The sequence below is a fragment of the Rhinopithecus roxellana genome, chromosome 17, assembly GCF_007565055.1.
Source record: "Rhinopithecus roxellana isolate Shanxi Qingling chromosome 17, ASM756505v1, whole genome shotgun sequence".
Taxonomy (NCBI): Eukaryota; Metazoa; Chordata; class Mammalia; order Primates; family Cercopithecidae; genus Rhinopithecus; species Rhinopithecus roxellana.
This window is the reverse complement of record NC_044565.1, coordinates 79,298,723-79,312,948: the sequence shown is the minus strand read 5'-3', so window position 1 is coordinate 79,312,948 and position 14,226 is coordinate 79,298,723. Positions and strand designations below refer to the sequence as shown.

General features: G+C 40.4%; 1 protein-coding gene across 2 annotated transcripts in view; it reads left to right on the top strand.

The window, feature by feature from the left end:
- SULT6B1 (sulfotransferase family 6B member 1) overlaps positions 1 to 14,226 on the top strand; it is a 31,067-nt gene that overhangs the window by 11,836 nt on the left and 5,005 nt on the right. For both annotated transcript variants that reach the window (XM_030921229.1, XM_030921228.1), the window contains 3 exons: positions 3,502 to 3,591; positions 7,406 to 7,532; positions 12,412 to 12,506. In XM_030921229.1, the coding sequence (XP_030777089.1) occupies positions 3,502 to 3,591; positions 7,406 to 7,532; positions 12,412 to 12,506 (312 nt within the window). The remainder of the gene's footprint in view (positions 1 to 3,501; positions 3,592 to 7,405; positions 7,533 to 12,411; positions 12,507 to 14,226) is intronic.

Here is a 14,226-nt window from a genome sequence, read left to right as displayed (position 1 = left end):
CCCAAAGTGCTGAGATTATGGGCATGAGCCACCGCACCCAGTGATTTTTGATTTCCCTATCTCAGTTATGATTCGTGTGTGTGTAAGGGACGGGAAGAAATCAAGCATTAGCTAAGAGAATAAGCCACTGATATGTGTGAAGGGGATAACAGGTCACCCTAGCTGTTATTACTTACCTTCCCAATACAACTAACTGGGACTTGGGTGTGAGATAGGATGCTCTACTCCCTGCCCAGGGAAGGCAAGAAAGGAGTGGGAGGAGGATCTGCCTCAGGACTTCAGTGCTTGGACAGAAAAAGGACATGGAAGACAGCCCCTCCCCACTCCTAGACACACCAGAATGCAGCTGGGAAGCGAAGGCTGTATTCAAGGGGGAACCACAGTCTCAGTAAAACTTTCAGAAATGTTCACCACCAAGACTCCCAACAGGCAGACAGAGCTCAGTTACTAAGCATAAAGCCACTGGATTGGGACTTAGGGAACAGCTTCTGGAAGGTGACTGAGACGGTGGCATGATGACAAATACAAACTCGAAAGTTGGAACCTAGGTGGAAGGAAGTCCATTTCCAAGGTTTAGGCCAAAGTAGCACAAAAATACATGGTAAAGGAGATAGGTGTTCAGGGACTCAGAGGAGAGTGGTTTGGAGGTAAGTGCCGAGTCCTGGATCTGGTCGGCAAAAACAGACCAGAGAGGGTCATTTGGGCCAAAGCAAACCTGATGAAGGCTCAGCCAAGATGGGCCCAGGAACCTAGAATGGGCCAACAGGGGCAGTAAGAAGCTTTGTCCTAGGTAGGAAATAAGGAAAAGCCCCATAGACTTCCCCTGTCCAGGTCTTTGCATAACTTTTTACTAAGGAGAATGTTTAACATCACCTTTAGAAATGATGCCAACATTTATCCAGATTTCAATTTCTCTCTCTCTCTCTCTCTTTTTTTGAAATGGAGTCCCACTCTGTAACTCAGGCTGGAGTGCAATGGTGCGATCTCCTCTCACTGTAACCTCCACCTCCTGGGTTCAAGCGATTCTCCTGCCTCAGCCTCCCGAGTAGCTGGGATTACAGTTGTGCACCACCACGCCTAGCTAATTTTTTGTATTTTTAGTAGAGACAGAGTTTCATCACATTGGACAGGCTACTCTCGAACTCCTGACCTCAAGTGATCCACCCCGCACAGCCTCCTAAAGTGTTGCGATTACAGGCGTGAGCCACCACGCTTGGCCAATATGCCCTTTATTTTTAAATGGAAATCAGTGAAATGAACTTCACTTAACAATTAGTTGCTTTACAGAGAGCTTTTCTGGAATACATATTTTTCCTTACATAAGGTATCTAGAGAACTTTTCTCGAATACATATTTTTCCTTAAATAAGGTATCTAGTCTTTGCTCACACTTGGGCTATATTATACATTTTAATGAACATAGTCGTATATATTATGTAGCTATCTAATTTTATTACAGTTGACTTCCATTTTTCCCTTGGGTGCTTTTCTAATCCTTTTAGTAACTTTACCATTTCTCATGTGTCTGTACATGATTTTTGGCCATAAAGTTTCGTGGAAACCACACTCTATAACTTAATCTGAAAATAATCACCTGTGCAATTTTGCACAAAGTGCTTAAAACCTCAAAGCCTGTTCTTAATCTCTAAAATGGGGGTTACAATATCTACCTGAGAGGATTGTTGTGAATGAGTATGAATGAGTATGAAAATACTTCAAATGTTTAAAAGTACAGTTTGATGTAAATGAGATTTTACACTGCTAGTCACCACTTGGGCCCATATCATTGATTTAAAGTGTGTTTTATTTTTAAAATTTCATTTTTTGTCCCCTTGCTTGAGCTGAGATCTCCACTAAGTTTTTTTTTTTTTTTTCTTTTTTTAGATAGAGTCTCACTGTGTCGCCCAGGCTGGAGTGCAGTGGCGCGATCTCAGCTCACTGCAACCTCCGCCTCCCAGGTTCAAGTGATTCTCCTGCCTCAGCCTCCTGAGTAGCTGGGACTACAGGCAAACGCCACCACACCCAGCTAATTTTTTGTATTTTTAGTGAGACAAGGTTTCACCATGTTGGTCAGGATGCCCGGCCTCCACTAAGTTTTTACAGAACAATTGGCTACAAACATCTGAATATCCTTTTATCACTTACAATGAGTAGTTAGTTATATTGTAGCTGCAACCAAGCAGTGAGTGACCTCTACAGATGTGGGACTAAAAACTTGAAGCCTTACTTCCCTGCATAACATACACTAATGGTCTGATTGTAAGTGAAAACCCTTAATCCTGGCAGATTAAATAGATAATTTTATCTTCAAAATTATCTATAGAAATAGATTACAAAAAAAGAATCACCTTAGTCCATATACTGACAATATATTTCTCTCATAAAACATTTCTCAGACATTTAAGTAACTCTGCACTTTCAGGTTCTATTGAGATATTTTATTGCCTAGAGTTTTAGCTGGTTAAACAGAAAGATTTAAATGTTAAAAATGGATTTGCAGGAACTGTGGAAAGATTTCACTATTTCTGTTAAAGACCTTGAATATAGAAGAGATCCAAATTAAATGAAAGTGTGTATTTCTTTTTTTTTTTGGAGACGGAGTCCTGCTTTGTCACCCAGGCTGGAGTACAGTGGCACAATCTTGGCTCACTACAAGTTCTGCCTCCCGGGTTCACACCATTGTCCTGCCTCAGCCTCCTGAGTAACTGGGACTACAGGTGCCCACCACCACGCCCGGCTAATTTTTTACGTTTTTAGTAGAGATGGGGTTTCACCGTGTTAGCCAGGATGGTCTCAATCTCCTGACCTCGTGATCCGCCCACCTCGGCCTCCCCAAAGTGCTGGGATTACCGGCGTGGGCCACTGTGCCTGGCTGAAAGTGTATATTTCAGATTATGAGCGGTCTTGAATAAAAGGGATTTGATACGATTGTGTAATTTTTTTTAAAATTACAAAAATGATTGGGAAATGGTAAGCAGGGTACAACAAAGAAATTCAAGAATATTTTAATTATTTGTTTATCTATGATTCTTCATTCCTCATCTCCACAAAGTAAGAAAACAGAAATAAAGAAAAATTGGCCAGGCGTGCCTGTAATCCCAGCACTTTGGGAGGCTGAGGCGAGTGGATCCCCTGAGGTAAGGAGTTTCAGACCAGCCTGGCCAACATGGCGAAACCCTGTTCTACTAAAAATACAAAAATTAGCTGGTCGTGGTGGTGGATACCTGTAATCCCAGCTACTCAGGAGGCTGAGAAAGGAGAATTGCTTGAACCTGGAAGGTGGGGGTTGCAGTGAGCTGAGATCGCACCGCTGCACTCCAGCCTGGGCGACAGAGTGAGGCTCTGTTTCAAAAAAAAGAAAGAAAGAAAAATTGGAGGAGGAGGAGAAGCTATAGTGACAGTAGTGCTGGAAACTGTCATTTAGATACCAAACCTAGGAGTGATTCAACACACACACACACACACACATGCACATTTTCACCTTTTTGTGTATATTTTTAAGAGAATGAAAGGCTTTCCATCACCAAGGATTTTGGCAACTCACCTCCACTATGACAAATTACCTGGGTCTATCTTCAAGAGTAAAGCCAAGGCGAGTGTCCTTTCCTACTGATAATTCTTTGAAATTTCTGTGTATAGATATTAGTTTTTGGAAGTGTAACATGAGTTTGTTCCTCCTCATAGAAGCTTAGTAAATGAAGTGTGACATTTAATTTTTTTGTTTCTTTCTTGACGTATATTTGCTATAGTTGCAGTCAAGTCAAATGCATTTTCAACAAGGATATAAAACATGCATAGAATAAAATGTATTTTATAATCTGTTTTACAGCGAATAATTTTCCGAATCCCGCTAGAATATTTAGAGTGTTTCAAAAACACACAAAAAAATACAATCTAGTAAAATGAGAAAAAAAAATTGTTCCTTTGTTTCTTTCTGGTGAGCACTATTTACCTGAGAACTAAAACTATTTTTTCAAATATATTTAAAAATTTTATAGAGACAGCATCTCACTATGTTGCCCAGGCTGGCCTTGAACTCCTGGCCTTGGGAAATCCTTCTGCTACCAAGGCCTCCCAAAGTGGTGAGATGACAGGCATGAGCCACCATGCCTGGCTAAAACTATTTTATTTTTGAATTTCACATATAGTAAGAAACTTCACAGCATGCATACAGAACTATATGTGCTTTGGCTGTTCTTACCATTTGTTTAAAAATATTTTTTTATTAATCAGTATTGATATATTTCTTGTAATTACTAGTTTTTACCCAACTCTTTCTGTTTCCTCTCACCTGGTCTCCCTTCCATTCCTTATTTCTTGGTGCCTTTTTTCTGTCTCAGAAGAAAATGATTTGAATTAGTTACAATCAAGATTTAAACTCCCTGCAGGGTGTGGTGACTCATGCTTCTAATCCCAGCACTTTGAGAGACCAAGGTGGGCAAATCACTTGAAGTCAATAGTTTGAGACCAGCCTAGCCAACATGGCAAAACCCCATTTCTACAAAAAAAAATTACTTTTAATGGCAAAAACCCCAATTACTTTTGCACCAACCTACTAAAAATAGCCAGGGGTGATAGCACGTGCCTGTAATCCCAGCTACTTGGGAGGCTGAGGTAGGAGAATCACTTGAATCCGAGAGATAGAGGTTGCAGTGAGCCAAAATCTCACCACTGCTCTCCAGCCTGGGTGGCAGAGCGAGACCTTGTCTGAAAAAAAAAAAAAAAAAAAAAAAAAAAATTAAACTCCTGCTGAATGCTAGCAAGAATGGGAGACTAGTGAGATAAGAGCAAAGAAAGGCAAAAGAGGAAAACTGTTAAGATAACTACAGTTTCAATGGTAAGAGACAGGAGGGGAAGCAAAATAAGAAAGGAAGAGTAGGAAAGCAAACCTTAGGGAAGTGGAGGTTTACAATGAGCAGCTTTGTGGCCATGATACAAGAATCCTAGTAGCTTAAAATGGGAAAATATCTTAAAGGTCATCTGTGCTAATTTCCATCGAGTGTTTGAATTCCACTAAGCAGCTGGACCATGATTGAGCACCTCCAATGATAAAGATCTCCGGTATCCCCTAAGCCAGCTTTGAATAGTGCTGTTAAACAGTTTTTCCTTGTATTGTGTATTTGTAAAGACTGAAATACCACTTTAACACATAATTTCCCCCGTTTAATGCAGTTAACACATTTTTCCTTAGAGTCTCTATAATAAACAGAGCTGAAGTAATTTATAAAGCGTTGGACTTGGGGCACGCAGGCTTTTGAACAGAGTTTCACATTTGTAAGAATACAAGAGCAAGTAGAGAGCAACAGGGACTGGATGCAGTGGCTCACGTCTGTAATCCCAGCACTTTGGAAGGCTGAGGCAGGAGGATCACTTGAGCCCAGGAGTTCAAGACCAGCCTGGGTAACACAGTGAGACCCCCGTCTCTACAAAAAATACAAAAATTAGCTGGTCATGGTGGTGCACTGCTGTGGTCCCAGCTACTTGGGAGGCTGAGGTGGAGGATTGCTTGAGCCCAGGAGGCAGAGGTTGCAGTAAGCGAGGTCACACTACTGCACTCCAGGCTGGGTGACAGAGTCAGACCCAGTCTCAAAAACAACAACAAAAAACAAGAGCAACAGCAGGGAGGTAAGACGTTGATGTGTGGAATTTGTTCATACTCCATCCAATTAGCCCTCAAATTTAAATTTACGTCTTTGTAAACTTACGTCTTTGTAAACTTACAGATTGCTACCAGCCAGGCCAATTGAGTGGTAAAGCCTCAAATATAAAACCCTCAAATGACAAGAATCTACTATATTTGGACTGGCAGCAGGGATGAGTGTTACATCTAAGCACAAGACAAGACCCAGACCCATTGATCTCTACTCAATTTTATCCTGTTAGTGTTAGTTAAATTCTTTAGGCAGACAAGGTATTTTGATATCCTGACTCCCTCCCACTGTCATGTTATTTACAAATTTGGTAAATATAGCTTCTATATCTTTACCTAAATCATTAATTAAAATATTAACTATGACCCAGCCAAGATAGTGGAAGGGCTTATTAAAAACCTCCCAGCAGGTTTACATTAGTTAATTAACTATTTATACCCAGTCAGTTTGTTGTTGTTGTTGTTGTTGTGATGGAGTCTTGCTCTGTTGCCCAGGATGCAGTGCAATGGCACGATCTCAGCAACCTCCATCTCCTAGGTTCAATCAATTCTCCTGCCTCAGCCTCCTGAGTAGCTGGGACTACAGGTGCTCAACACTGCACCTGGCTAATTTTTGTATTTTTAGTAGAGGCAGGGTTTTTCCATGTTGGCCAGGCTGGTCTTGAACTCGACCTCAAGTGATCCACCTGCCTCAGCCTCACAAAGTGCCGGGAGAACAGGCGTAAGCCACCACGCCCAGCCGCCAGTGAGTTTCATATGCCTAACTGCTCCTGCTGCTGGCTTACATTCTTACTTTTTTTGTAGGAGAAAGCATAAGCTACTCCACCTACTAAACTAAAACTATGTTGATAAAATCCAGGTGTTAACTGACTTGTTGTTAGAGGATCCATGTTGCCCCATTGGTTAGTTTCCTCCTTTACATGGCCCCAAATCTTGTTTTTAGTCAATTCTAGACTTCTCCCAAATGAAAGTGAATATCACAAATCTGCACTTTGCAAAATCCACATCTTTCCCCTTTCTGAAAGGGAAATGACTTCTGCCTGTTCTAGTTGTCTGGCCTCACATGTTTTCGGATTCCTCGGAATTCAGGAACATGCTGGATCATGTGTCCTCCAGTTTCCTCAGTTCTTGAAATGGAAGGCTTCAGGCCAGAAGGCTGAACTTGGAGCAGACGTGTGAGCCTCTACAATCTTTTAGTTCTCTGGGATTTCAGTTTGTTCTTTACAATGTTTATTTCATGCTACTCATCCAAAGGAACACTTTCCTCATCAGAGAAGACAGATACAGGAATTCAGACGTTCTGTGTCATCTACTCACCCATGAACATCATACACAAAGAGTGGGCTTTGCCATTCTTTAATCTTCTCTCAACAACTCTAATACATTATTTTTGTCGTCCTTAACATTATTTGCAATTTTTATTTGGGGGTTTAAACTTTTAGGTCATACTTTTGTGATTATCCTAGTGAGCTTGGTCTTTTTTTTCCTTTTTACATCTTCCATGCATCTTGTTGCCTAAATTCATTAGCAAGAATCCTCTGCTACAATATCAATCTTTTTCTTCTTCTTTCTTTCTCTCCTTTCCCCAGATTTCCCCATCAGCCACCTCCTGTTCCTCAGTTTCCTACTGTCATTCTTTCTCTCTATATTAACACAATTATGTAATATATGAGTGGACATGATATTCCTCGCTCTGTCAATTTTCCAGATTTCAAAACATAGACCTAAATAAATTAACTCAGTTTTTGCTCCCTAGATATTGGTGATCTTTCGAAACCCTAAAGATACGGCAGTATCTTTTTTCCATTTCCATAACGATGTCCCCGATATTCCAAGCTATTGCTCTTGGGATGAATTCTTCAGACAGTTCATGAAAGGACAAGGTATGGCTGTTGGTAAAAGAATTCTTCTTACTTGAACAGATGACCACATAAATGTGAAAACCCAAATGTGTTTTAGGGTAAAGGAAGAAGATTTAGGTAGATCTGGGAACCAAAAAGTTACATTTAAATGAACTTTTATAGCACCATTAGTTCTGTGCATCCCACAATTAAATGCATTGCTGTTTTAAAAACTAATTTGGGGCTGGGCGCGGTGGCTCACGCCTGTAATCCCAGCACTTTGGGAGGTCAAGGCAGGTGGATCACGAGATCAGGAGATCAAGACCATCCTGGCTAACACAGTGAAACCCCGTCTCTACTAAAAATACAAAAAATTAGCCGGGCGTGGTGGCACACACCTGTAGTCCCAGCTACTCTGGAGGCTGAGGCAGGAAAATCGCTTGTACCCAGGAGGTAGAGGTTGCAGTGAGCTGAGATGGTGCCACTGCACTCCAGCTTGGCAGAGCGAGACTCCATCTCAAAACAAAAAACAAAACAAAACAAAAAAAGCAAACTAATTTGGACAAGTCATATGTTGACTATGAGTACAGACTGACCAAAGAGAGCTTTAACAGAGAGTGATGTAGAAAACCATTTGTAGTTAACTTCCTTGTCACTATATAACATTGATAAAAACCATGACACATGACACATGACACTGAGCTACTGTACCTAAGCTACTTCTTTGCTAGAAAGAAAATAAGTTTTTGTAAGAAATAAGTTTTTGTTAAACATGTTGATATTTTGTCTCTGGTTTATTGATAACTACAAGTGTCTACTAATGCTCCAGGTGCTAAAGTAGGGGTTGTCTATGCATTACTTTATTTAAGATTTATAACAAACTATGAGTAAGGTGGTATTAGCTCCATTGTACAGATGAGGAAACTAATCAAAATATAAATCAGACGGGTACAATAGCTCACGTCCATAGTTCCAGCACTTTGGGAGGCCGAGGTGGGTGGATGACTTGAGGTTAGGAGTTTGAGATCAGTCTGGGCAACATGGCAAAACCCCGTCTCTACTAAAAATACAAAAATTAGCCAGGTATGGAGGTGCATACCTGTAATCCCAGCTACTCAGGAGGCTGAGGCAGAAGAATTGCTTGAACCCAGGAGGCGTAGGTTGCAGTGAGCCGAGATTGATCAACTACACTCCAGCATGGGTGACAGGGCAAAACTTCAACACAAAAAATAAAATAAAATAAAATAAAATAAAATAAAATAAAATAAAATAAGATAAAATAAAAAATAAAGAAATAAAAATACAAAATTAGCCAGGCGGAGTGGCTAATGCCTGTAATTTCAGCTACTTGGGAGGCTGATGCAGGAGAACCATTTGAATCCAGGAGGCAGAGGTTGCAGTGAGCAGATAAGGCACCATTGCACTCCAGCCTGGGCAACAAGAGTGAAACTCCATCTCAGAAAAAAAAGTTAAATCACTTGCCAATGCTTATAAGTGGCAGTGACTCTATACGCATAAGTATAGTGGCCAGAGACCAGTAACTGATTCCTTTTATTAGTGGCTTCTTTGAGTCTCTACAGTGTAATAAACGGGATATTAAAGCCCAATGACCCTAGAGGAGAAGCTGTTGTCAGTTCACTCTAAGAGGACTGCTTTTTAAAATTATTTTTGTTGTATATATTTAAGGTGTACAACATGATATTTCACCACATACATAATGAAATGATTAATACAATCAAGCAAATTAACATCTCCATCATGTCACACAATTACCTTTTTTGTGTTTAGTAAGAACACCTAAAATCTACTCTTTTAACAAATATTATATGGTATAAAATCATTAACTGTCATTAACTGTCATCCTCATGCTGTACATTAGATCTCAAGATACTCATAACTGAATAATTCATAACTACGTAACAAGTTTGTACCTTTTGACTTATGTCTTCCCATTTCCTGCCCTTCTCCACCCCTGTAACCACCATCCTACTCTCTATTATGTATCTGACTTTGTAAAGATTCCACATACAAGTGAGATCACGGTGTATTCTTCTTCTTCTCTTTTTTTCTTTTCTTTTCTTTTCTTTTTTTTTTTTTTTTTTTTTTTTTGAGACAAGGTTTCACTCTGTCACCTAGGCTGGAGTGCAGCAGCACGGCTCACTGCAGCCTTGACCTCCTGGGCTCACGTGGTCCTCAGCCTCCTAAGTAGCTGGGATGACAGGCACGTACCACCATGACCAGCTGATTTTTTTTTTCTTTTTGTAGAGATGGAGCCTCACTATTTCCCAGGCTCCGTATTTTTCTTTTTGTGTCTAGCTTATTTTGGTTAACATAATGTCCTCCCTCCATGTTGTTGCAAATGACGATGAGAAACTTGTCATCAGTGGGACAATCTATTTTAGGGAGTCTCTGTTTCCCTGTCCATCCTTGGAGAGATTTGTTTTTCTCATTTAACAGGAAGTCTGAAGGTAGGTGGCTGGTTCCTGGGATCACTGGCCTGCACCTCTGATATTCCCTTGGCCTCTCTCTCACACTTTTTGCAGTAGACCCTGAAATTGGCTACTATCCTTCCAATCATCACCTTTCAGTCATGAAAAAGGAGGAAGGATAGCAGTAGCCAAATGTGTTCCTTAGCTCCACACAGCAATAGTTTTGCCAGAAACCTTCCAGCAGACTCTTGCTTGTGTCTCACTGGGCGGAACCATTTCATGTGGCCACTTACAGCTCTGAGGAAGGCAGGAAATCAAGAAACAGAATTGTCATGATCAGCTTAGACCCAAATAATCAGGGTTTGGTTAGCAACAAAAAAGAGGATGTATTGGATGTTGTGTGGACAACTTACAGTATTTGTGACAGCAAATAAAACACATAGAAACTGCCTGGCTCAAAGCAAGGGCTTCATGATAACAATGATCGTGGTAATAATTATATTATGAATAATAGTAATGATAATAATAGTAATGGCTATTGAAGCCGGGTGGGGTGGCTCACACCAGTAATCCCAGCACTTTGGGAGGCCGAGGCAGGTGGATCACCTGAGGTCAGGAGTTCAAGACCAGCCTGACCAATATGGTGAAACCCTATCTCTACCAAAATACAAAAGTTAGCCAGGCATGGTGGCGTGTGCCTGTAGTTCCAGCTACTCAGGAGACTTGAGACGGGAGAATTGCTTGAACCCAGGAGGCAGAAGTTGCAGTGAGCCGATATTGCACCACTGCACTCCAGCCTGGGTGACACAGCAAGACTCCATCTCAAAAAAAAAAAAAGAAAAGGCTATTGAGTGTTATAGTGAAGCAGGCACTGTTTTTAGCATTTGACATGTGTTAATTAATTTAAATCTCATAATGCCCCATTTTACAGATGAGGAATCTAAGGTACAAGGAGTTTTAGGAGTTGCTCAAAGTCACACAGCTAGTAAACAGCACAGCTGATCCGTGTCTACATCCGCACTGTCCAATGTGGTAGCCACTAACCATATGTGACAACTGAGGACTTGAAATGGGACTGGTGCTAAATAACTAAATTTTTCATTTTAAAAAATTTGAATTAATTCAAAATTTTTAATGGATATACAATTCAGTTACTGGAAAACTTTTTTTTTTTTTTTTTTTTTTTTGGACATGGAGTCTCACTCTATTGCTCAGGCTAGAGTGCAGTGGCACAATCTCGGCTCACTGCAACCTCTGCCTCCCAGGTTCAAGCAATTCTCCTGCCTCAGCATCCCGAGTAGCTGGGATTACAGGTGCAGGCCGCCAAGCCCAGCTAATTTTTTGTATTTTAGTAGAGACAGCGTTTCATCATGTCGCCCAGGCTAGTCTCCAACTCCAGAGCTCAGGCAATCCACCCGCCTTGACCTCCCAAAGAGCTGGGATTACAGGCGTGACCCACCATGCCTGGCCTACTGGAAAACTTTTAAGTAAGTGTAATAAGTTGGGTATGTAAATATACTTTTTAAACTGTAAGTTTTATTAAATCTAAACATACATCAAGTATTTTCAATAAAAATTTAGCATCCAAATTGAGATTCTCAGTATATGTCTCATACTCAATGGCTTTTGAAGATTTAGAATATTAAAAGAATGTAAAGCGGCCGGGCGCAGTGGCTCAAGCCTATAATCCCAGCACATTGGGAGCCGAGACGGGCGGATCACAAGGTCAGGAGATCAAGACCATCCTGGCTAACACGGTGAAACCCCTGTCTCTACTAAAAAAATACAAAAAACTAGCCGGGCAAGGTGGCGGGCGCCTGTAGTCCCAGCTACTCAGGAGGCTGAGGCAGGAGAATGGCATAAACCCGCGAGGCGGAGCTTGCAGTGAGCTGAGATCCAGCCACTGCACTCCAGCCTGGGCGACAGAGCAAGATTCCTTATCAAAAAAAAAAAAAAAAAAAAAAAGAATGTAATGCTTCACTCATAAATTTTTGTTGATTACATGATGGAATAAAATTTTTGATAAATTGGGTTAAGTGGAGTAAAACATTAAAATTAATGTCATTTGTTTTTCTAAAATTACATATATGGCTAGCATTACATTTTTATTGAACAATGACGGCCTAGAAAATGTCTTTTTCATCATTTCTTTCTGGCATTATCTCTGTAGGGTTTCATGTGTCATTCACTATTTCTGATTTTTTTTTATCCACCTAAATATTCATGAATGTCTTGTAGTTTTTATAAATCATTTTGTAATTTGCTTAATTTTGTGTTATTTATGAAAAACGTTCGAAAAGATAAGAAAATAAATAGAAATTTAGACAATGGGACTGATTTCTGTCACCTTTTGGTGGTAGGCATTTATAATAACATAAACATATCTTGAGCATATACACATATGTATAGTTTATATTTTATAGCATAAATTAACTATCATTTTAACCTCTATTATTCAACATTGCTTAAAGTCTTCCCCACTGTGTTTTTAGTTTCTTGGGGAAGCTATTTTGATTTTGCAATCAGTTGGAACAAACATCTTGATGGCGACAATGTTAAGTTCGTATTGTATGAAGACCTGAAAGAGGTGAGATTATTATTGATATTTTAGAGCAAAATTTCTTGTAAACTACAACATAGAGCACTTACTTATAATGTCTGATTGTGTGAACAAATATGGTGTTCAATTTTTTAAAATATTCCAGATATATGGTACAGTGCTAGAAAAGAAAACTCAAACCATGCATACATGTTTATTTAACAGAAATAAAATAATGCTTAGCAACTTATTACTAAAAGTGACTGCTTTATTTTCCCTTTATGATGGATAGCTCAAATTCGTAATAAAAAAAAAAAAACAACAACAAATAGGTAGGTCTCAGTAGATTTAATTGAACATAAATTTTATTGTGAAAATTTTTCCAGTCAAGTTATTTTTTAAAAATTGTTTATTGATGTAACAAGTATCTAGAAAGTGATTGCTCACCAATTAGGCCCTGGTGATACATCAATGAACAGACCAAAGATCACTGCCCTGTAGTAACTTACATGCCAGTTGGAGAAGGTGGAAAGAAAGAATGATACATAATAAACACAATAATTTTTAAAATGTATATAGTATGTGAGAAAAAAAGAAACAGCATAGCTAGTGAAGGAAAATTAAAAATACTGGGGTACAAGGCATGGGGAAGGATTGGACACATTCCAGTGTAAAATATGGTGCTCAGGCTGGTATGGTGGCTCATACCTACAATCCCACCACTTTGAGAGGCCGAGGCAGGGGGATCACTTCAGACCAGGAGTTCGAGACCACCCTGGGCACATTTTTAAAAATTAGGCATGCACCTGTAGTACCAGCTACTCAGGAAGCTGAGACAGGAGGATCACTTGAGCCTAGGAGGTGGAGGCTGCAGTGAGCCATGATTAGACTACCACACTCCAGCCTGGGTGACAGAGTGAGATCCTGTATCACAAAACAAAAAAAAAGGAACAGGAAGGTTAGGAGAGAATTTATTGAGAGGATGTGATTTGAGCAAAGATCTGAAGGAAGTGGGGGAGTGAGCCAAGTAGGTAATTGGAGAAGAGCATTTCTGGCAGAGGGAATCAACTGGAGCAAAAGCTGGGATAGACCTGGTGAGATTAAGAGACAGCAGATGTGCCTGGGTCAGCAAAAATAAACCAGGGCTGAACAGCCAATGAGGACAGAGTCAAGGAGGTAGGATGGAATATAAGGGATAGAATGGCAAGCCGTTGACTCTGGCTTTCACTTTGAGGAAAGTGGGAAGCCATTGTGGGATCTGAACAGAGGAGTGATTGGAGCAGATGTGTTTTTAACAAGATCATTTTGGCTAGTGGGAATGAACTGGGGCAAAGCAAATGCTGGGAGGGCTGTAAAGAGGGCACTGCAATAGTCCAGGCAAAGGAAGATGGTGGCTCAGGCCAAGAAGGGGCCATGCGGGACATGAGAAGAGGTTGCATTCTGGATATATGTTGAAGGGAGGGCCAACAGTATTTGCTGCTGAATTGGATGGAGGGGAGAGTGGCAAGAGAAGGAGAGAAGTCAAGTAAGCCTCCAATTTTATTGGCCTAGCCAATAATATTGAGGGCTGAGTTGCCATCAATTGAGTAGGAGATGGCAGCAGGTGAATGACTGTCAGGGAGATCAGAGGTTTGGTTTTGGACACATTAAATGTGAGATATTTATTAGTTATCCTAATTGAGAGGTCAAGTAGGCAGTTGGGCATACAAGCCTTGCAAGTGCAGAGAGTTCTGGGCTGTAGATAAAGTTTGGGCATCGCTGACACCTG